The following is a 23,224-nucleotide window of genomic DNA, read 5'->3' as shown; positions in this document are numbered from 1 at the left end:
GGCGGGGGGGTGCGCTGGGGGCGGGGCTGCGAGGATGAAAACCACTCTGGGGTCGAGGCCAAGAAACAGCGTCAGAGGCTGAAGCCGTCAGAGTGTCTGTCCCCAGGCCTGGAGAGACGGAGGGGCTGTGGGCACAGGGCGGCTGCCCACCAGAGCCGAGGGGCCCTGCGTGCCCGCGCCCACCACGCCGGCTCAGGCCTCACCGCAGCGTCGACGCGCCGTTTCCAGATGAGAAGCCCAAGCAGAGTCACCGGCCCAAGGGCCCCGCCTCCCGTTCTGAGCTCCGGGCCGCCCTCAGGAGCCGCCCGCGTGAGGACGAGGTCCCCGGTGGCTCTGTGCAGAGGGCGGCCCGGCTGGGGCCACACAGAGTCACCGGGGCCTTCCATGAGTCCGAGCCCCAGCCCTGGACGTCAGGCGCTTCCTGTCTGTTTTCGGCAGCGGCCGGCAAGGAGGCCCTGGGGACCCAGGCTGAGCAACGGCCGCCCGGCCTTCGTCGGAACTGGCCTTGGGGCAGCCCTTCCGAGGGCTGGGCAGGGCCTGTCACACGCTCCTGACACACACGGTCACAGGGAGAGCCCTGGGGTCCCTGTCCCAGCTCCGCCCCTGCCGCCTTGCCGTGACGCAGGGAGCCCTGGCCTCGCCGGCTCACCTGGCTGGCTCGGTGCCCCCAGAGGACAGAGCTTACCAGGCCTGGCCTGTCCGGGACTCCTGGCGGCAGCCGCCCCCCCCCGGCCCCCCCGCTGGGAGGACATTTGGTCTGAATCATTCTGTGTTTTTCCCAGTGATGGCTGGGGGCGTCCCCAGCGGCAGCTGGGCCTGAGCTGTCAGCCCAGGCAGGAGACAAACAAGCCCATGACTCAGGCCGGGCACGGCCCGGCTGGCGGAAGGAGGGGAGCCCCTTCTCCCGCTGGGGGGCTTCTCCAGACATGGGAATCTCTGGCTGCTGGCTCTGCTGCCTCAGTGTCCCCAGCCCTCACCTGCACCGTGGCCACGGCCTCCCAGGGCCACCACGGCTGACACCAGAGTGCACCGAGGGCAGGGACACCCCGAATCGGCAGCCTGGCGGGTCAGAGGGAGCCCGTGAGCCCCGCCCGGGTGACGACAGCTGCATCTCAAGGCAGAATATTATACAAATTAGTAATTTATTTCTTCTTTTAGTTTTACAATTCCAAAATGTATATTCCAAAAATACGCCAGAGACCACCTGGAAGCCGCCGTGGTCCAGGACACTCACTCGCCCTCCCGGGGCCCACCCAGCCCCCACCCGCAAGGACGTCCCGGGCAGGCCCCGCTGCGGCAGCTCAGGGACAGAGGACGGCAGCTCGGAGAGGGGCGGGGCTTGTGCAGTGACAGGAACACTCGGTCGGGACCCAGCTGGGGGTGTCTGGACGCTTCCTACGTCGGCACAGTGTCACCGAGACCACTGTCTCCAGCGTTCCGTCATCCTGGCTGCCATCATGTGGCTGTCGGCACGGCCACAGCGCACCCAAGGCCACCTGGGGTGGACATGGGCCACCATGCGCCAGCCGGGGACGGCCGCGGCCAGAGGGAAGGCGGGCAGGGAAGGGGGAGCACTCCAGGGTTGACATAAATACACAGAAGTCACACAAAATCAGAGCTTGTTATATAAAATAGATGTACAGAATCTAGAAAAACCTTGTAAAATAGCCTATAAAAATATAAACTGTAGTGAAAATATACAAAAGCATTAACAGAGGCTCAACCCATAACCCAACCATTAGCGCCGGCACTGGGCACGCAGGTGGGCGCGGGGCCGAGGGTCAGAGCAGCAGCCCCGGCCGCTGGGGGACCTCAGGGCACCGGAGGGGACGGAGCAGCTCTGCCCACGGTGGCACAGGGGAGGGACGCGTTGGCCGCAAACAGTGGGGCCCACAGTCCGTCTGGTCCCCAGAGTGGAACCAGGCCGAGCACTCCCCGTCCCGCGCTCTGGGGGAGCGAGGAAGAGCCCCCCGTCCGTCCCTCCAGGACCCCCCTGCCCGGCCACCGCTGCCACCTGCCTGCAAACACTCCCACGGTGGCCACGGGCGAACCAGACAGAACCAGCCCAGCCCTGCAGGCGGCTCAGCCCCAGGACGCAGCAGGCTGGGCCGGCACAGCCCGCGGGAACCGGAACCTGGGCAGGGGGAGCCGACCCACGACCCCCGACCCTCGGCCCCGGCCCGTCCTGCTGCCCCCCGGGCTGACAGGCGTGGTGACCGCGTGGGGAACGGGGAGGGGTCTCCCACCTCGCCCAGGCAGACTGCAACGCCCCGTGCTCAGGCGACTTCCTGAACAAGCTGGCCCCAAACGGCCGCCCCCAAAACAATGATAAAACACGTTTTTAATACCTGAAAAGAGACAAAGGCTTTTGGCTAAATGCAGAGACCAGCTCTCTGTGGGCAGTGAAAAACGAACCGACGTCACCCAAGACAGAAAGGCACGGAATGCCAGCTCAGCCGTGACACTGCCGTGACACTGCCAGGAAGGTGACAGCAGAAAACAACAGGAAAACCCTGACAGGGAAAAGGCACTTAAACCACACTGGTTCGACTCTTGGTCTGAGCGTGTTTACGTCCATGAAGGGTCATTTCCAATTTTCCCAGGTGGTGTGAGACATTCTGGTAAAGACGGCTTCTCTCGCGTGGATGACGCGGGGCCAGAACACATTCTGTCGCGGCTGCACGTGGGAGGGTCCAGAGATGGAGTGAAAACCCCCTCCCTGCGCAAAGCCTCTCCCCAGGCTTCGCGAGGTGGTTCCCACAACCCGCCCGGGCGGCCTGGCGGGCCAGAGGCAACGTGACGCGTGTCCCTGAGGACGAGGATGCAGCCAGGGCCACACTGGGGACAGCCCACCCCAACCTCGGCCCCAAGCGAAGGTGCCTCCCGACCCTGGGGCTGGCAGCGGCCCTGCCTGGCCCGGGAGCACGGCCGCCCCGAGGAAGCCGGGTCTGGGCCGTCCCAGAGCGTCCACTCGGCAGCTGCCCCCTGCCCGCAAAGCACCCCAGAAAAGGCTCCTGGGTCCCCCCAGCCAAGGCCAGCCCAGGGGTGGGCCCGCCCAGCCGCACGATGACCCACCGTTTGCCCGGAATCCCGCCCCACCCGTCCCTGGAGAGTGACTCTGTGAGCCGACCAGTTTCCACGGGGCCCAGGGCAGACAGGCCGGGCACAGGCTGGGCCGGGGGGCAGCAGCCCGAGGGTCTCGAACAGGCTGGCAACGGCGGGGGGGGGTCTGGGCAGCCGGGGCCCCCCAGGCAGGAGCCGCTGCCGGAAGGACGAAGGCTCCCCAGAAACGGGGCACGGCTGGCCGCTTGTGGCCCCCGCGGGAGGGTCACGGGCATCCTGTGGCGGCCACTTCCACACGAATGACGGGTGCGCCCGCGTCTCCGGGGACGTCCCTGTGCCCGCACCGCCCTGGAGCCACCGAGGCAGCTGCTCTCTGGCCCACGGAGTCTGCGGCGCGGGGCGTCCTCTGCAGCCGTCTGAAAGCGCACACAGCTGCCCACCGCGCAGGAGCAAGGACGCGGGGAGACGCCGGCAAGGCAGGGTGTTCAGAGGATGGACATGGACGCCGTGGGCAGGTTCTCGCCTGCAGACAGCCGGGCGGCCCGGCCACCACCCGTCAGACGGAGCCCGGCCGGGACAGGGCGGCCAGACCCACGGCGCGGAGAGGGCTGTGGACATGTGCCCAGCAGGTCCCCCGACGTCCGGCTGCTCCCCGGCACTTTGGTGGTGGCGGCGGGAAGGGTGGCCCCCGGGCCCGCTCAGGTGTCCTCCTCCTCGTCGCTGACCAGCTGGCCCTTGTCGGGGCTGGAGTCCCGCTCACGCAGGAAGTCCTCCCGGATGGCCTCCAGCTCCGTCAGCTCCAGCCGGACCTTCTCCAGGTGGTAGGCTCGCCGGTTCCGGATCTGCCGCAGCGGGAAGGGGTTCAGGTCCCCAAAGGAGATGCTGATCAGCTTCCTGGGGACACAGGACAGGGTGTTGGCGGGGTCACACACGGCCCAGAGGCCTGGGCTGGGGGGGGAGGAGGGCGCGCCGTGCTGGTGGCCTGACGCAGCCGTGTCACCGGGGGGAGAGGACACAGGCACAGCCGCCCAGCCCAGGCTTTGAACGGCTGCCCGAACTCGGACTCCAGCTTCCCACACACGGTGTGACTTCCGTCGCACCCCGTCCCGGCCTCTGACTCCTCTGCCCACGGGGGACAACGGCAGAGCCACCTCCCAGGCTGCGGGGTGACGTGAGCCCCCACACACGGGCACGGAGAAGGCGCCTGGGCCTGCTCGGGGCAGCAGGTGCGTCGGCAGCCCTGGGCACACGAGGCCCGGCACAGAGCGGGGTTGGGGAGAGCCTGTCCTGGGACTGACCGGTGGGGACGCGCGCACGCCCAGGCCACCCCGGCAGTGACCGTCAGTCCGCTCAGCTCCGTGACAGGCGCCACGACGCCGTCAGCAGAGAACTGTGCGACCTGCAGGGCTCACGCTACCCCCAGGCCAAGGCACCAGCTTACGATAAAAATCCCAAGACTTTGACACTTGCCCCTAACCGCTGGCTGTGGTTTAATGAAGGAGAACTAACAACTGCCCAGAGGCCTGGTCGGGGCGTCCTGCCCAGCCGGGCGGCCTCACTGGTTGCTCAGGGTCACGGGACGCCGCCCTGCTGCCACCGCGGGTCACGGGACGCCGCCCCGCGGCCACCGAGGGTCATGGGACGCGGCCCTGCTAACCGGCTGCCCTCCCCGCCCCTCCCACTCTGGGCCCCGCCCGCCCCGGCGGCTTCGCCTCCCAGCAACTCGGGCTCCTGCCCTTCCTGCCAACCAAAGGCCCAGTGACCGTACAGACCCCAGGGACAGCCGTGACGAGACAGGAATGTCACGGGGACGCCCCCGTCTGTGCCAGAGAACAAAGCATCAGCCTACGTGCCCGCCAGCTCCCGAGTGGACAGAGAAGCAGGTGTGTGTGTCGCACGGGCCCTGCCCAGCCAGGGAAGGAGCAGAGTCACGTCTCTGGCAGCCACGTGGAGGGACGGGGCCGTCATCCTCAGGGCAGCGTCCCAGGACGGCACAACCGAACGCCGAGTGCAGCCCAACCGCGGGGGCCGGCCGACGGGCGCGCGGACGCGGAGAGACGGGAAGGCCTCGGGAACTGGGCACGGGACGGTGAAAACGCACCCTGGGCACAGTGGACGCTGTTGGGGGGACGGCACACCTACGGCCCAGCAACGTGAGCATTACAAAAGGCATCTGTGTAACAAAAACATCGGTGCTCCTTGATATTTTGAAACAAAAAGTATGTTTAAAATAACGATGATAATAATAAAAGCAAAAAATAGAGCCGAATGTCTGAAAGGCAAAGGGAAAAAGAACTAAAGGAAGCAAACCGTTGGCTCCTGCCTGGGCCCGACTGCCTGGGCTACGTCCAACAGAAGGCGCACACAGTCAAGAACACACAAGCCTTTGTGTGTCTTCCTCTTGTATATTTGAAAACACCCACTCCTTGGATACGCTTAACTCGAATCCCGAGGATTCTCCCGCGAGAAGGTACAAGACCAGCAGGGCTGGCTGCGTTTATGCATTTATTTAGAGACAGGGCCTCACTGTCGCCCAGGCTGGAGTGCAGTGGTGTGATCACAGCTCACTGTAGCCTCCAACTCCTGGACTCCAGCGATCCTCCTGCCTCGGCCTCCTGAGAAGCTGGGACTACAGGTGCCACCACACCCAGCTGACTTTTCTATTTTTGGTAGAGATGGGGTCTCACTATGTTGCCCAGGCTGGTCTTGAACTCCTGACCTTGAGTGATCCTCCGCCTTGGCCTCCCAAAGTGCTGGGATTACAGGCGAGAGCCCCCCCGCCCCGACTGGACTGGCTTTATTTAAATGCTGAGCTCCCCAGAGTGTTCTAGAACACGTGGGCACTGGAGGGCAGGGGTCACTGGGCGTGGGTTCCCTGGTTCTGCCTCACGCTCAGCTGTGCTGCTCGGGCCGCAGCCCCACTTGGGCGGGAGGGTCCATGTGACGCGGCCGCTGGCCGGGTCCCTGCGCCGGGAGCCCACACGGCAGCTCCTCTCCGACAGCCGTCAGCCCCCGGGCCCCACAACCCCGAAAGCTGAAGTGTCCGCCCCCTTCTTCGCACAGAACATGAATAGCAAAGCAGAACGTCTTCCTCACTCGTCCCATCGGCGACCGAGGCCCGGCCAGGCTGGGCCCCATGGGAGCCGGACGCTCCGGGAGGAGACGGGGAGGGGCCCGGGCTCGGCCACGCTTGGGAGGCCACGCCCGCTGCAGAGACCCCTTAACTTGACGCAGTGTCTCCCGGCTGCCTCTGACTACTGAGCCCCTCCCTCCTTTTCTGCAAGCCCAGACGCTGCAGAACCCGCGTCCCTGGAACCGCTGGTCTGGGGACTGATTAGAATAGCGGGGTCCAGCCTGGAGGTGGGGCTGGGGCTTCCTGGGGGCCCCACAGCCCTGCCCTCCCCGAGGGACCTGGACTCCCGCGGCGGCCTTGGTTTCTGGAGCAAAGAGGAAACCGGACCACGAGCCGCCACGCGGGGGCGCTGCGGGGCCACACGGGACCACCCGGTGACAGGGAAGGGCTGGCACCGGCTCACCTGTCCCGCCTGGCAGCTCCGCCCGGCACAGCCGTCAGCGGCAGCCGCAGCTCACATGCCATGGGGGGGCGGGTGGGATGGAGCTCCCGGAGGGTTCTCAGCGATCCTGACCCCGGGCGAGACCCACAGGCGCTCGCGGCCCACCCGGGCGCAGGATCCGCCTCTCACCGCAAGTTTGACTCTCAAACGCGCCTTCTCCTTGGCAACGCTCAGGCCGCTGCTGCTGGGTCTGTGAACAAGCCCGAAACTGTCCTAACAACCAGCTCCCCGAGAAAAGACCCTGAACACAGCGATGACTTCCAGCAAGCTGGTGAGGCTCAGCCAGCACCTTTCCCAACCCCCACCTCGGCCGCCAGGGCCAGGGCAGTCCCTAACTTGGGCTGGGACGCACGGACCAGGGTGGCCCAGAAAAGGCAGTGACTCTTTGGCTGGGGGGAGGGGCAAAATGATTCCTGAACATTCCGCTGCCCCGGCCAGAGACCCGAAGGTCTTCCAAGTTCACAGTCCTCCTCCGCTCTCTTCCACCCGCCCCCTCCCTCCAGGCCACCAGCTCTCACTGGGTCCCCCCCCGGCCACTTAGCCCCGGCCTCCCGGCCCTGCCCTAACCAACCCCAACCCCAACCCGACCCTCCTCCTCCTCCTGCCGAGCCCCACGGTGACCTCCCGGCACTGTTGGGACGAAGGGCCACGTCGCAAGCAGGGTCTGAGGGACCGGACGGCCCCACCTGCCACACCCCAGCCACGGGGCGGCCGGCCGAGCTGCCTCCGATCCCGGACACCCGTCCCCGCGGCTCGGAGTGCTGCCCCCGAAGGCCCCTGCCCAGCCCGGCCCGCTCGGCCTTCCTGGCTGGGGCCGCTGCTACCGCAGCACCGATCGCCGAGGCCCACGGTCTCCCCGACAGGTCGTCACGGCCGGGGCTGCTGCTCCTCCCGGCACAGGCCCTGCCACGCACCCACCAACGCTTCTCAGACCAATAAACCACCGCTGTGCCTGTGGGGACGTGTTTGTGGGATAAATGACAGGTCCATCCTCCGTTCTGTCCCTCTGGTCTCTGGAAGGCCACCGGGGCTGCTCCCCCTCCCGCCCCTCCCCCGGTGGAAACGCGTCCAGGAACGGGGACAGCTGGGGACAGCCGAGCGCAGACGGCGAGGACGGCCCTCGAGCGGCCGCGCCAGGCCCCCCGCCCCCCCGGCCATGACGGCTGCCCCGGCCTCACCTGGCGTCCAGGATGCTGCGCGTGAAGGAGCGGAGATACTTGAATATGGACATGGAATCTTGCAGCTTCAGGATCTCCTCTTCCTTGTACTTGAACAGCGCCAGGGCAAAGCGGAAAATGACCTGTGGGGAGACAGGGAAATCGCCCAGTGGGAAACCCCGGCTGCAGACACAGCCGGACTCCGGAGTTTCGGGGGCGGCGAGCACAGGCCCCACGGGGACAGACACCTGACCGGGGGCCACTCTCCCAGGCTGGGCCCAGACCCCTTTCTTAGGGGAAATACAGTCGTGCGGGAAGTTCTCAGCGACGCGTCAGCCCAGACCGAACCCTCCCGGGGGGAGATCCGGAGCCTTCACCCGGCCAGCATCGCCAGCCAACAGAGCTCGAGGAACCGGCACAGGAATCGTCGTCAAATAAGATCCAAACCGGGATTTTCTGATCCTGAAACTCTTAGAAAGCTCCCCTACAGAGGCAATTTCCACCTCAAGGGAACCAGGGTCCACATCACAAACTTCTGGACACGATGAGAGAGAATCAGTTTGCTTTGGGGGCCACAGCGTCTGTGGCTACAGTGAGTGACTCCCGCTGGCCTGGCCCGTCCAGGCTGCTCGGGGACAAGCTGCTGTCCCCACGTGTGAGGGCCCGGGTGCTGCGCTCGTCTGCAGCCTCGTCCTCAGGAAGCAGCATTTACAGGGCTGCAACGGCCATTTTCCTCTGGACGTCCCCACCCGGGGCCCAGAGGAACGTCTGGCCCAGGCTGAGCACTTGTTTAACAAGGACAGCCCAGAGCACAGGGCCGACAGGGACGGCGCCGGGGGAGCTCAGGGCGGCACACGCTCAACTTCGCCGGGGGGGCGGGAGGGGGGGTGTCGGTTGGGACGGGCCCCTGCGGGGCAGCCCGGCACGGTCAGAACTGCGGGGGCCTGACCCTGGCCCCACACGGAACCCACAGATGCAGTTCACGCGTGTAGAACGACGTCAGGACGAGGAGAGTCATCGCAGCGAGACTGGAAACAGCCCGAGTGCCCGTCACCAGGGGCTGGACGTACATGTCCGGTTCATCTGTGTAAGGAACTAACGCACGGACTTAAAACACACCTGGGCCGGATCCGTACACCCGGGTATGGGTGCATGAAACCCCTCGGGAAGGATGCACAGGCTGAGACGAGCAGCTAGGAGATGGGGGCGGACATCGTTTCCAGCACACTCCCGTTATGGGATTTAATGTAGGAACCTATTACTCAAAAACTGACCTTTTAAGCACATACAGCAGGCTGGGTGGCAGCCGGGCCCTGAGGTTGCCCCCTGCGTCTGTCACCTGACCCTCGCTCACGGGGTCTCCGGCCTCTGTCTCCTCCGCCCCCCGCGGGGCGGACGGTGACGTTCGGCTCCGACCGCAAACCGCAGCCGCGGGCCTGGCGCAGGCTGCGGGCTTCCCACAAACGGCAGCCGCCCGCGGTTTCCTGAGACCCAGACCCAGCTCTGCCGGCACCGCGCTGAGGTCACTCTGGGCCACGGGACCCCTCGGGCGTCCTCGGAGAGCCGGCCACTCGGCCAGCCCCAGCGCTGTCCACAGGGCCACCGAGTGTGTGTGCCCAGGACCGCCGCGCGGAGCACACCCACCTTCGGTCCCTCGTAAAGGAACGAGTCCCATATCTTGAAAAGGATGTCACTGACGACGCTGTCCACAAACACCACCAGAAACCAGTTGAACGTGATGAGGGTGTAGTCGACTTTGTGCTGCTCGAAGTGGGCGTGCAGCCGAGGCAGCTTCTCACTCAGGAGGTCCCTGAACACCCGCTGGTCCACCTGCAGAGGGGACAGAGGGGCAGGGCGTGGGGCCCGCCGTGGCACCAGGCACCAGGCACCGACCCTCCACCTGAGACCCCAGCGGAGACAGACCCTCTGGGCTCTCCCGTCACGCTGGTGTCGGACTCCCAGTGTGGAGGGGAGTAAGGCCCCTGCTGAGGGAGCTGTGTCCTCCCAGGCCTGTCACCGCGTCCATTCCCAGGAGCCAGTGAGCACGGCCGGGGGACTGATGTGCCCCTTTCGGCAGAAGGCAGGTGGCTCCGACAGCAAACCTCAGCCTGAGGACGCCCTCCTGGCCCGACACCCTTCCCAGGACCGACCGGTGGTCACGGTGCAGTCACCCGAGACGCGTCCTCCTCCCCCATCCTCCCCTCCCCCGGGCGTCCCCGCGCCTGCCCTGGTCCTGCACAGCTCTCTGCCCTCGGGCGCCTCGGGCACGTCCAATCCCGCCCTGGCACCTGCCTCTCGAGGACATGCGCTGGCACACAGGGTCCCCGAGCACCTGGACGGCAACTCAGCCCCGGGGTGGCTGGCGCCAGCGGAGCGCGGAGCAATGGCCGTGACGTCCTGCGGGTTCCCGAGTGCTGAGGGCCCGACCGGCCTCGCTCACCAGCACCTCGCTCTCTCCCGCTCTGGGACGTGCCCGCCACCTTCAGCGACCGGACGCTGAAGTCACGCACGCAAAGCCTCCCCACAAAGGTTTCATGCCAGCTGGGATTCCGGAAACTGGAGCCCGGAGCGCAGAAGTTTTAGGAGTACCTGGGAGCCCAGAAGAGTCTTCGTGTAATAGTCCCGGGGCATGAAGACTTCCACGATGGCGACCAGACACCAGAAGGCGTCTTCCTGTTCCAGGTACAGCAGGGCCACGGCCGCCAGCCTGCGAGGAGGGGACAGGGAGGTGAGAGCCCAGACCCGACGGCCAGTCTGCACAGGGACGTCTGCGTCACGCTGCTTCGTCCCTCACGGTCAAAGCAACTTCCAGCTCTCAATAAAGAACAATAAGTAGGTGTTTCTTCGCAAGGAAATCTGGGAAGCAAAGCTGTGCCCTTCCCTTCGCTTGGTTTTTGTTCAGAGATGAGCTGGTTGCCCAGGGATCAGCCAGCCTGGTTTTAAAAACTGTTTTCACTGTAAGACTTTTGCTCGTGCAGCTGATTCTCTGAAGTCACTGTTCAAGAAGTTCCAGCTAGTGCTTCTGTGCACAAAAGACGCCAGATGTGAATGAGACGGTTTAGAGCGGCTTTGCTGACACCGTCCCGCTCCCAGGCCGGAGGGATGAACCGGGGCTGCGGCCAAGGGAAGCCCCCGCGGGGCCTTCTGAGCCCCCACGGGTGTGTGTGTGTGCGTGTGTGTGTCCATGTGTGTGAAAGTGCATGTGCATGCATGTGCATGAGTGTGTGTGTGTGCGTGTGCAAGGATGGTGTGTGCATGAGTGTGTGTGTATGTGTGCATGTGTGTGCGTGTGAGTGTGTACATGCGTGTGGAGGCATCGCCCGCCACTGTCCAGCACGGAAGCCTGGCCGGCCCCTCACGCGCGTCGCTGACCAACAGGCCCCTGCGCGGCCCGGGTGGCTCTGAGGGCGGCCGGGCAGAGGCGGGGGTGGGGGGGGCGCAGCCCCTGCTCAGCTGAATCCGAACCCTCCACCCGGACACGGAGCTCGTGAGCATGACTCGTGGGAAACCGTGGTATCATTTCTAGGAATTTGCTTCATTTTCTTCCTTGGATAAAATTATATTGGACTCGGCCAGGTGCGGTGGCTCACGCCTGTAATCCCAGCACTCTGGGAGGCTGAGGCGGGTGGATCACTCAAGGTCAAGAGTTCGAGACCAGCCTGAGCAAGAGTGAGACCCCCGTCTCTACTAAAAATAGAAAGAAATTATATGGACAACTAAAATATATATATAGAAAAAATTAGCCGGGCATGGTGGCACATGCCTGTAGTCCCAGCTACTTGGGAGGCTGAGACAGGAGGATCGCTTGAGCCCAGGAGTTTGAGGTTGCTGTGAGCTAGGCTGACGCCACGGCACTCACTCTAGCCTGGGCAACAAAGCGACACTCTGTCTCAAAAAAAAAAAAAAAAAAAATTATATTGGACTCATCTCACATTAACAGAAAAAACGGCCTGGGAGGGCGGGAAGGGGGAGCCTCAAGTAGGTGCGGCCGTGACGGCAAGAGAAGGGCGACGCGGCCGAGGCAGAGGAACGACACAGAACCATCTAGAAAAGGCTGCAGTTCTACTAAAGCTCTGGGCACTCTGGACGCATGGACACACACCAAATATTATGAAAAAAAAATCCAATAAAACGGTTAAAATTCAGAGGATTTAGTGGTGCTGGGCGTGGAGGGCAGAGAAAGAGCTTCAGTGAGCTGGAAGCGCCACCTGTGTGGGAGGACTGATGTCACGACAACGCCAGACAGACAGGTCACCGGACCCCAGACAGGCTCACGTCCCCACCGGGTCCCGCGGTTCCGGAGGTTTCCAGCCTGCAGGGACTTTCAGGTCAAGCACACAGCACGACCGGATCTGAGCAGAACACGGCTGCCTTCTCAGGCGCCTATCTAGGGGCTTTTTCTTCAATGGAGACTGTCTGGGAGCGGCTGACGTCCCTGTCACCTGCCGCCCGTCCTCACCACCGAGGCAACGGCTTCCCGGAAACCAGCGAGCGCCAGGTCCCAACCGCGTCACTTCCTCCTGCAACGCTGGCATTTCAGGCGCAAAGGGACCCTCACCCGGAGGTCGGCACCCGGCACGAGCCGGCGCGAAGGCCCCAGAGCAGTCAGACGCCGCACCAACACGCGGGACTCAGCCGCACGCACTTGGCGCACAGGGCGCCCCGTCCTTCCTCTGTAGCACGGCCCGCGCGTGGTCACCTACTGTCACTGCAGGACAGGGACGCAAAGGGCAACTGCAGTGACAGCAGCAGAGAGCGTCAGCCAGGCAAGACGCAGCCGCAGCGAAGCCCGTGACAGGAGGGGCCCCCCGGGGGCAGCCCCAGCACCCCCCGAGGCCCGGGCCGTCGGCACAGCTTGGGAGGACGGGCCTGGGTCCCTGCGACCAGGCGAGCAGGCAGGAGCTGGGAGAAGATTCCGGCCCGGAAGGAACAGGTTCGGGTCCTTGTCGGGTGAAGAACTGTCTGGGGCAACTTGATTCACAAAGACCCTGTCACTGTATGAACAAGGACCGGCCAGCTTCACTCCCGGCATCATGAACGAGTGGAATCAAACTTCTGACCAAAACCGGAGTAGAATGAGAACAAAGGAAAAAACCGAGACTCCAAGTTGTTTCAAATTAACTTTTCAGCCCGGGCGCGGTGGCTCAGGCCTGTAATCCCAGCACTCTGGGAGGCCGAGGCGGGTGGATCGCTCGAGGTCAGGAGTTCGAGACCAGCCTGAGCAAGAGCAAGACCCCGTCTCTACTAAAAATAGAAAGAAATTATATGGACAGCTAAAAATATATATAGAAAAAATTAGCCGGGCATGGTGGCGCATGCCTGTAGTCCCAGCTACTGGGGAGGCTGAGACAGGAGGATCGCTTGAGCCCAGGAGTTTGAGGTTGCTGTGAGCTAGGCTGACGCCACGGCACTCACTCTAGCCCGGGCAACAGAGTGAGACTCTGTCTCAAAAATAAATAAATAAATAAATAAAATAATTAACTTTTCATGTTCTTAAAACTTTCTGAACACACGTTTGCTTCCCTGAGTTATTCTGGAACTGGGGACACGGTGACATCACAACTAGCTGCTGCAACTGCTTTTCCCCTCAAAATACCAGCTTTTCCCGGCTACCCAGGAGGGCGGGGGCTGGAGCCGCTGGGTTCAGCCGGGGGCTGCGGGTCTAACGGGGGCCGCGGGTCTAACGGGGCCGTGGGTCTAACGGGGGCCGTGGGTCTAACGGGGCCGTGGGTCTAACGGGGCCGTGGGTCTAACGGGGGCCGTGGGTCTAACGGGGGCCGTGGGTCTAACGGGGGCCGTGGGTCTAACGGGGGCCGTGGGTCTAACGGGGGCCGTGGGTCTAACGGGGGCCGTGGGTCTAACGGGGGCCGTGGGTCTAACGGGGCCGTGGGTCTAACGGGGCCGTGGGTCTAACGGGGGCCGTGGGTCTAACGGGGGCCGTGGGTCTAACGGGGGCCGTGGGTCTAACGGGGGCCGTGGGTCTAACGGGGGCCGTGGGTCTAACGGGGGCCGTGGGTCTAACGGGGGCCGTGGGTCTAACGGGGGCCGTGGGTCTACACGGGCTGGGAACCGCGGGTCTGCGTGACGGCAGAGCCCCGCGGCCAGCGCCCACCTGTTGAGGCCCTGGCAGTAGCCGATGTCCGGGTTGCGCCAGGAGAAGGCCAGCAGCACGTTGCGCAGCTTCTGCACGCCCTCGCAGGCGGGCCCGGAGTAGTGCTTGTTGTTGGGCAGCGTCCGCAGCAGGTCCAGCTCGATCTGCTTGGAGGCCGGGTTCTGCTTCTCCAGCGCCTTCTGCAGCAGGGCCTGGAAGTGGCCGGGCGCGGTGCTGTCCCGGAACTTCCTGGTGTGCCGGTCCACGCACCACTTCCACACCGTGGAGCGGTGCTCGTGCGGGATGCCCGCGCGGACCAGGCTCTTCAGCTCCGGCGAGCACATCATGTCCCTGTTCACCGTGCTGGCGAAGTAGTTTTCCCACTTGACCCCCGTGGACACCTCCTGGCTGTCCGTGAGGTACAGCGTCTTCAGGTCCAGGGCGCGGACCCTGGCCACCAGCTTCTCCTCCTCGTCGTCCTCGGGGACGGTCCTAAACCCGTAAATGTCGTACTCGCTGCGGAGAAAACCAGAAGGAAACTTTAAGTGACGCTTGGCAACAGAGGCCGGCGGAAAGAACCGGGAAACCGCCCACGCATCTGGCCCTCTGCGACCTGACCGGGCGTCTCGGATCCGCGAGCGAGGGCCGAGCTTCTCCGTGTCTGAAGCCGGGACAACCGGCTGTCTAGACAGGGAAAATTAAGTTAGATTTCGTCTGGATGCTCCACAGTGGAAAAAAGTCAAATCCAGGTGATTGAAAGCCCTGAAGGTGTGGAAAGCTCAGAAGAGCAGGCACAGGAGGGCACCACGCAAACACATGTCTGTGTATGGATCACACGTGTACCACGTACGCACGGCTCTGTGCCTCAGAAGCATCGTTGTAAAAGGTGAAAAGGAAGAAAGTATCTGTGAGGTATGAGGGATGCAGAGGAGTCAGGGTGCTGCAGGGCAGAACGATGCCCCGAAAGTGTGCAGGCCCCCAGCCCGCGACCCGTGGCCGTTCCGTGGCACACGGCAACAGCAGCGTGGCAGGTGGGGCTGAGAGGACGGAGGACGAGGAGATGACGCGGTCGTCCGCGTGGCCTGGGCACGCGCACTGCTCCCCCCGAGTGGAGAGGTGAGGCGGAGGGAGGCCGGACAGGGCGAGTTTGCAGATTTCTCCTAGTTCCGAGGTTTTACCAGGCTCATTTCCCACAAAACAGGTTACGAGGGATCTCACTCCGAGATCCATCGGGGGCTTCCAGACTCAGTGATTTCCCAGAAGACACGCCACCGTGTGTGTGCGTTGTGTGTCTTGGGGGCGGCTGAGCCCATGGGTAGCACCAGGTCCTCGGTGGGCTCAGGCTCTAAAGCAGGTCACCCAACAGCCTGCCCTGCACAGAAAGCCAGGGACCCCTGTGCTTTGAAGTCACCGTGGGAACAGCTGCCCCTCGGGAGAGGGTTTGGACTCCTCGCCAGACTGGCTCCTCGTGACGCAAGGCAGGATGGGAAGCGAGGCCACCTTGTCAGGTGAGAAACAGGCCCTGCTCCCAGGAGGCCTGGGCTGAACCCCGACCGCTCGATTACCAGGAGAGAACGAGGACCCCATCTGCCCTGCTGCCCCCAGCACCTGCCACGAGCATCGGATGAGACGCGAGCTGTGCGGTGCTGAGTGGCCACTGCCGCTGGAACGAGGACTTCAGCCGCGTCCCGCCCCCCAGTCCCGGCACCTCTACCTGACAAGGTGAGGCTTGACGAACGCTTGCTCCGGCTGCTCCTGGCTCTCCACCTGCAGGGCGTCCTCCAGCAACTGGGCGATGACCTCCCGGGCGGGCCCCTGCTCCTCCGAGCACACCGGGGTCTTCATTTCTTGAAGCAGTATCAGGTATTTGCTCTCGATCTGGCACAGCTTGGCTTCCAGGCCGGAATACTGCGGGGGGCGCGGCCGTTACCTCCCCCCAGACAGAAGCAGGAGAGCAGCCCCCAGGCACCTCAGGTAACCAACGAGCGACAAGCCCCCGGCATGAGGAAGACAAATGTGTCACAGGCCAGAGACTAATTCACGCCACAGGCCCCTGCCGTGTTCCCAGTGGCTGCCCCGGCCCTGCTTCCTCCCGGGCTCTGGCGTGGACGGGGCCACCAAGCGCATCACCCAGCCAGGGTGGGCGTGGGCAGCAGACACAGGCCGCGTGCCGCTCACTGAGGTCACGCGTGGTGCCACTTAGCCCAAGGGCCACGAGCAGTCGCCCTGGGCGAACCGATTCCTCCTCAGGACACTGTGACCTGGACCAGCTCCCAGCCGGCACCTTATCAGGCAGATCAAATCCACCCAGGAGAGCGGCAGGAGCTCGGTCTGGGAAGGTGCTCTGAGGTTTGCTCACCAAAGTACATCGGGTACATCACACTGTTGACAAGTGTCATTTGATTACAGCGGAAACGTCTGTGGTCCCTTTAGACCTTGAAAATCCCCTTTCAGCCGTAATACCTCTGACTTTCACACCAGTCCTAGTGGGTTTACAGAGGAGGCATTAACCTCGCCATCCTCATTTTAGAGATACAGAACTCAACAGCATACGTCAAAATCCAAGTAACCTGAATTTAGGGGACCTTGTAATTGTACTTAATGAGTTTTCTGAAAACGCCATGACAAACGCTGATGCAGGAATGGAAGCCGCTCCTCGGCCCTTCTCTGTCTTCATCAGCGACAACATGAAACCTGGTGCGCAGCTCCCTGTACTGTGCACGCTTACATATATGTTGGTGTATGTAAGTCACCGCATCTCTCCAAGCACGGGAGCTGAACCGGTTCTCGAGGCGTGTCTACCGTGACACGGTTTCCTGACCTCCCCTCCCGCCGGGCAAGGGACACTCGCCCCGACTCACCTTTGCCATGAGGTCCCTCTCTCTCCTTTCTGCGTTCCTCCGCAGAGCTGAGAGTTCCAGAATCTCCTTATTCAGAAACTTGTTTTGGGTTTTGTACCCCTGTAGATTGTCCTGTCGGGGAAAAGCAAGTCCATCAGTTCAGCCGGCTGAACACGGACTAATTAGCCTGTGTAATTAGCATCTTGCGGCTTAGTTAGAGCAAATTCTAAGGAACGGGGCTGTGACTTTCCGATGACTCTTTGCGGCCACCACGGCGGCAGACGGCAGACGGCTGCAAGGAAGGAGACAGAGAAGATACGTGTTTAACGGTGGTGATTTTTCTCCACTGATGACAGGAGACATAAATAGTGCTCATTTCCTAAATCCATGTATCTATCCACAATTCACTGAGGTGGCACAAAAAAAAAATCCCTTATGTTCTTTTTGTTTTAGAGACAAGGTCTCACTCTGTCGCCCAGGCTGGAGTGCAGAGGTGCAATCCCAGCTCCCTGCAGCCTCCACCTCCTGGGCTCAAGAGATCCTCCTGCCTCAGCCTCCCTGCAGCCTCCACCTCCTGGGCTCAAGAGATCCTCCTGCCTCAGCCTCCCTGCACCCTCCACCTCCTGGGCTCAAGAGATCCTCCTCCCTCAGCCTCCCTGCACCCTCCACCTCCTGGGCTCAAGAGATCCTCCTGCCTCAGCCTCCCTGCACCCTCCACCTCCTGGGCTCAAGAGATCCTCCTGCCTCAGCCTCCCTGCAGCCTCCACCTCCTGAGCTCAAGCGATCCTCCTGCCTCAGCCTCCCAAGTAGCTGGAACTACAGGCATGCGCCACCACAGCTGGTTAATTTTTTTGTTTTTTGTACAGACAGGGCCTCACTGTGTTGCTCAGGCTGGTCTCGAACTCGTGGGCTCAAGCAATCCTCCTGCCTCAGCCTCCCAAAGTGCTGGGATCACAGGCACGAGCCACTGTGCCTGGCACTTTTTTTTTTTTTAACCAGAGCAACTGAATGTATTTTCTGTAAGTTCTCAGGTTTTACTTACCCAGTTTACGTAAAAAAGGCTACATACATATACAAAAGTCCTTAACTAACGATCACACTTAATAAAAAATACCTGCAACCTACAATGTATAAGGCACGTAAGAGAACATGTTCCTCAACTTTCTTATGTTGGAAAGTTTCAAACTTAGGAAAAAGCTGAAAGGTGAACAACGAACGCAACGCGTCGCGGCTTCCACCTGAACTCGCCACCACCTGCTGCCTCGTGTGCTCCGCGCCTGCACGGGGACACAGGCAGGGACAGCGTTTGCCGGGGGCGGCCCGGAGCGCAGGGCCGGCCGAGGAGGCAGCCGCGTCGGCCCCCGGGAACCCGGAGCGAGAAAGGCGGACAAGAAAAGGGGGGCTCGTGGGAAATGCCGGGAAAACAGTTTGGGGAACATTTTTGGACCATCCTCATGGCAGATACCCTCAAGCAGCAAAATGAAAGAGAACTCGGACGGAGTGGGGGACGGTACAAAGGACGCACAATTCTGAAATCACGCGAGAGGGCAGCACGGACGGGCCGGGCACGGACGGTGCCGGGGCTGTAACAGCCGCACGAACAGCCCCAAAGTCCAGCGACTTCAACACGGAGAAGAGGAGGAAAAGCACCGGAAGAAAACGTGGAAAAATGAAGTACCTAAATCACCAGTGTGGTAAAATCCTGGGACCTACATTTATTTATAAATTTTATTTATATGTACAAATACAGGCCAAGTATGGTGGCTCATGCCTGTGGTCCCAGCACTTTGGGAGGCTGAGGCAGGAGGATCGCTTGAGCCCACGGGTTGGAGGCTGCGGTGAGCTGTGATCGCGCCACTGCACTCCAGCCTGGGCAACAGAGCGAGACCCCATCTCTAAAAATATATATGTTCAACTAGACATTTTAAATGTTGGGTCAAAAGAAGGAATCAATGTTTCTTCTCCAACCAGCCCTGTCTGGAGCTGAAGGACGAGGAGAAAATCCATCAAAACACCCGCTCCTGTCAGGGGTCTCCCTCGTCCTCTCTCAGACCTTGTCAGCTCTTCTAGAAGGTGCCACTGCAGAAGGGACCCCCGGCCCTGACGGTAACGGGGCAGTGTCAGAAAGCGCAAGGTCCCGGCCCAGGCAGGACTCTCCTGTCCCACCCGGGACCCACCCACCCACACGCAGCCTCATCAGCCTTCGCCGCTTAACCTCCCTGTTGTGACACTTCGGAGCCACAGGCGTTTAACACTGTTGAGAAACACCAGGGAAAAAATCTCATGACCGATTCAAACCGCTCCGCCCATTCATTACGCTGCAAAAACGCAAAGGGAGGGAAAGTCCAGCTCTGACCAGCCCTGCCAGCTGTCCCCGAGGAGGGCTGTCCCCAAGGAGAGCTGTCCCCGAGGAGGCGGACACGGCCGTGGAGGGCCAGGGCACCCTCCACACGCCCCAGCACGCACCATCCACCACGCCCCGGACACCAGCGCTCTCAAACCGCTCTCTACACCCCACAGACACACACTTGCACAACACGCGTGTCAGCTGACACGGGGCGGGGAGTCCCAAATGTGCCTTATTAATGGGATGCACATTTAGGGTCAGGTATATTCAAGGTTGTGTCCATTAAAAGAAAAAGGACTTCTACCGGCAACAAACCCGGACCTCTCATGAATGAATAAAAAGCAAAGGCTCTCACAGTGGATGTGAGTATGAAGCAATGAGATGCGGGTTCTGTGGTTTTGTTTTCCTCATTAATAATCCTCCGGCCTCACCTATCCCGTGGTGCTGTCGCCGTGGGAGACCACGCACACGCACCGACAGCGCTGCCAACACTCCGTGTGGAATTACACCCGCGGTCCCCAGCACGCCCGCCGGCCACGCATCAGTCCACACGCCTGGCACACGCCAGGCACACGGCAGGCACCGCCAGGCATGGGGTTAACCCTCAGCAGCAGCCTCTGCAGGGGCCGCCCTTTCCTGTTCAAGGACAGACGTCACCGGGGTCCAAACACCCGCAGAGCGGAATCACCCGTAGGAAGAGGGGGCAGGTGGGCAGCTGCTACAGACTGTCCAGGGTCTGGGGGCATCAAACGGGCTGGACCCACGGCGCCGGCTCCTGGGGCCCCTGTCCAGCTGAAACCTCCCCACAGAGCCTTAAGACTGGTGGCAGCAAGACTCGTCCGACCTTCCCTGCACCTTCCTGGCGGTGGCCAGGTGGCCCTCTCTCTGGCCCCTCCCTCTGGCCCTCCCCCTGGCCCCTCCCTCTGGCCCCTCCCTCTGGCCCTCCCCCTGGCCCTCCCTCTGGCCCCTCCCTCTGGCCCTCCCCCTGGCCCTCCCTCTGGCCCTCCCTCTGGCCCTCCCTCTGGCTCCTCCCTCTGGCTTCTCCCTCTGACCCTCCCTCTGGCTTCTCCCTCTGGCTCCTCCCCCTGGTTCTCCCTCTGACCCTCCCTCTGGCTTCTCCCTCTGGCCTTCCCTCTGGCTTCTCCCCCTGGCCCTCCCCCTGGCCCTCCCTCTGGCCCTCCCTCTGGCTTCTCCCTCTGGCTCCTCCCCCTGGTTCTCCCTCTGACCCTCCCTCTGGCTTCTCCCTCTGGCCTCTCCCTCTGACCCTCCCTCTGGCTTCTCCCTCTGGCCTTCCCTCTGGCTTCTCCCCCTGGCCCTCCCCCTGGCCCTCCCTCTGGCCCTCCCTCTGGCTTCTCCCTCTGGCTCCTCCCCCTGGTTCTCCCTCTGACCCTCCCTCTGGCTTCTCCCTCTGGCCCTCCCTCTGGCCCCTCCCTCTGGCCCTCCCCCTGGCCCTCCCTCTGGCCCTCCCTCTGGCCCTCCCTCTGGCCCCTCCCTCTGGCTTCTCCCTCTGACCCTCCCTCTGGCTTCTCCCTCTGGCTCCTCCCCCTGGTTCTCCCTCTGACCCTCCCTCTGGCTTCTCCCTCTGGCCTTCCCTCTGGCTTCTCCCCCTGGCCCTCCCCCTGGCCCTCCCTCTGGCCCTCCCTCTGGCTTCTCCCTCTGGCTCCTCCCCCTGGTTCTCCCTCTGACCCTCCCTCTGGCTTCTCCCTCTGGCCTTCCCTCTGGCTTCTCCCCCTGGCCCTCCCCCTGGCCCTCCCTCTGGCCCTCCCTCTGGCTTCTCCCTCTGGCTCCTCCCCCTGGTTCTCCCTCTGACCCTCCCTCTGGCTTCTCCCTCTGGCCTCTCCCTCTGGCCCTCCCTCTGGCCCCTCCCTCTGGCCCTCCCTCTGGTCTCTCCCTCTGACCCTCCCTCTGGCCTCTCCCCCTGGCCTCTCCCCCTGACCCTCCCTCTGGCCTCTCCCTCTGACCCTCCCTCTGGCCTCTCCCCCTGGCCTCTCCCCCTGGCCCTCCCTCTGGCTCCTCCCTCTGGTCCCTCTGGCCCCTCCCTCTGGCTTCTCCCTCTGGCCCCTCCCTCTGGTTCTCCCTCTGGCCCTCCCCCTGGCCCTCCCCCTGGCCCTCCCTCTGACCCTCCCTCTGGCTTCTCCCTCTGGCTCCTCCCCCTGGTTCTCCCTCTGACCCTCCCTCTGGCTTCTCCCCCTGGCCCTCCCTCTGGCTCCTCCCTCTGGCCCGGCTGCTCCAGCAACAGAGTCCGCCTGCCCCGCCCGCCACAAACGCCGCGTGTTTCCTCGACCTCAGGAGCTGGTCTCCACCCCAGGTAGGACCGGGAGAGTCACTTCTGTCCAGGAACCAGCCCCCGCCCTCAGGGCTGGCCCAGAGAGGGACACGTTGACTTTCTAGGTCTCAGGACCCTCTCCCAGGCCTGCCTGAAGCTGGGTCCTCGCCCAGCTGACCCTGCACCTGCTGGGCACAACACTCCCATCCCGGCCCCCCAGGGTCCCACAGCCAAGTCTGTGCGCGGAGGGGGAGGAGCAGCCTCTGACACCACGCCGGGGAGTGAGGGCTCTGGGCGGTGTGAACGGGAGGCCCTGGGCGGTGTGAACAGGAGGCCCTGGGCCGTGTGAACGGGAGAGGCCCTGGGCGGTGCGAACGGGAGGCCCTGGGAGGTGCGAACGGGAGGCCCTGGGCGGTGTGAACGGGAGGCCCTGGGCGGTGTGAACGGGAGGCCCTGGGCCGTGTGAACGGGAGAGGCCCTGGGCGGTGCGAACGGGAGGCCCTGGGCGGTGCGAACGGGAGGCCCTGGGCGGTGTGAACGGGAGGCCCTGGGCCGTGTGAACGGGAGGCCCTGGGCGGTGCGAACGGGAGGCCCTGGGAGGTGCGAACGGGAGGCCCTGGCGGTGCGAACGGGAGGCCCTGGGAGGTGTGAACGGGAGGCCCTGGGAGGTGTGAACGGGAGGCCCTGGGAGGTGTGAACGGGAGGCCCTGGGCCGTGTGAACGGGAGGCCCTGGGAGGTGCGAACGGGAGGCCCTGGCGGTGCGAACGGGAGGCCCTGGGCCGTGCGAACGGGAGGCCCTGGGCGGTGCGAACGGGAGGCCCTGGGCGGTGCGAACGGGAGGCCCTGGCGGTGTGAACGGGAGGCCCTGGGCCGTGTGAACGGGAGGCCCTGGGCCGTGTGAACGGGAGGCCCTGGGAGGTGCGAACGGGAGGCCCTGGCGGTGCGAACGGGAGGCCCTGGCGGTGCGAACGGGAGGCCCTGGGAGGTGCGAACGGGAGGCCCTGGGAGGTGCGAACGGGAGGCCCTGGGAGGTGCGAACGGGAGGCCCTGGGAGGTGCGAACGGGAGGCCCTGGGAGGTGCGAACGGGAGGCCCTGGGCGGTGCGAACGGGAGGCCCTGGGCCGTGCGAACGGGAGGCCCTGGGAGGTGCGAACGGGAGGCCCTGGGCGGTGCGAACGGGAGGCCCTGGGAGGTGCGAACGGGAGGCCCTGGGCCGTGTGAACGGGAGGCCCTGGGAGGTGCGAACGGGAGGCCCTGGCGGTGCGAACGGGAGGCCCTGGCGGTGCGAACGGGAGGCCCTGGGAGGTGCGAACGGGAGGCCCTGGGAGGTGCGAACGGGAGGCCCTGGGAGGTGCGAACGGGAGGCCCTGGGAGGTGCGAACGGGAGGCCCTGGGCGGTGCGAACGGGAGGCCCTGGGCCGTGCGAACGGGAGGCCCTGGGCCGTGTGAACGGGAGAGGCCCTGGGAGGTGCGAACGGGAGGCCCTGGGCGGTGCGAACGGGAGGCCCTGGCGGTGCGAACGGGAGGCCCTGGGAGGTGCGAACGGGAGGCCCTGGCGGTGCGAACGGGAGGCCCTGGCGGTGCGAACGGGAGGCCCTGGGCGGTGCGAACGGGAGGCCCTGGGCCGTGCGAACGGGAGGCCCTGGGCCGTGCGAACGGGAGGCCCTGGCGGTGCGAACGGGAGGCCCTGGGCGGTGCGAACGGGAGGCCCTGGGCGGTGCGAACGGGAGGCCCTGGGCGGTGCGAACGGGAGGCCCTGGGCGGTGCGAACGGGAGGCCCTGGGCCGTGCGAACGGGAGAGGCCCTGGGCGGTGCGAACGGGAGGCCCTGGGAGGTGTGAACGGGAGGCCCTGGGCCGTGCGAACGGGAGGCCCTGGGCCGTGC

At 63.9% G+C, this 23,224-nt stretch overlaps 1 protein-coding gene across 3 annotated transcripts in view; it reads right to left on the bottom strand.

Annotated features, from left to right (window-relative positions):
• Positions 1-3,754: 3,754 nt before the first annotated feature.
• TBC1D2B (TBC1 domain family member 2B) overlaps positions 3,755-23,224 on the bottom strand; it is a 63,523-nt gene continuing 44,053 nt past the window's right edge. For 2 of the 3 annotated variants that reach the window (XM_069466518.1, XM_069466520.1), the window contains exons 7-13: positions 16,748-16,858; positions 15,601-15,794; positions 13,908-14,402; positions 10,385-10,502; positions 9,440-9,625; positions 7,817-7,938; positions 3,755-3,957 (exon numbers count right to left, since the gene is read on the bottom strand). In XM_069466518.1, coding sequence (XP_069322619.1) covers positions 3,762-3,957; positions 7,817-7,938; positions 9,440-9,625; positions 10,385-10,502; positions 13,908-14,402; positions 15,601-15,794; positions 16,748-16,858 — 1,422 coding nt within the window. In that variant the 3' untranslated portion in view covers positions 3,755-3,761. The remainder of the gene's footprint in view (positions 3,958-7,816; positions 7,939-9,439; positions 9,626-10,384; positions 10,503-13,907; positions 14,403-15,600; positions 15,795-16,747; positions 16,859-23,224) is intronic. The other variant, XM_069466519.1, reaches the window with a different exon arrangement.

The sequence above is a fragment of the Eulemur rufifrons genome, chromosome 3, assembly GCF_041146395.1.
Source record: "Eulemur rufifrons isolate Redbay chromosome 3, OSU_ERuf_1, whole genome shotgun sequence".
Classification (NCBI taxonomy): domain Eukaryota; kingdom Metazoa; phylum Chordata; class Mammalia; order Primates; family Lemuridae; genus Eulemur; species Eulemur rufifrons.
Note: the sequence above shows the minus strand (reverse complement) of the source record. Positions and strands in the feature narration are given on the sequence as shown.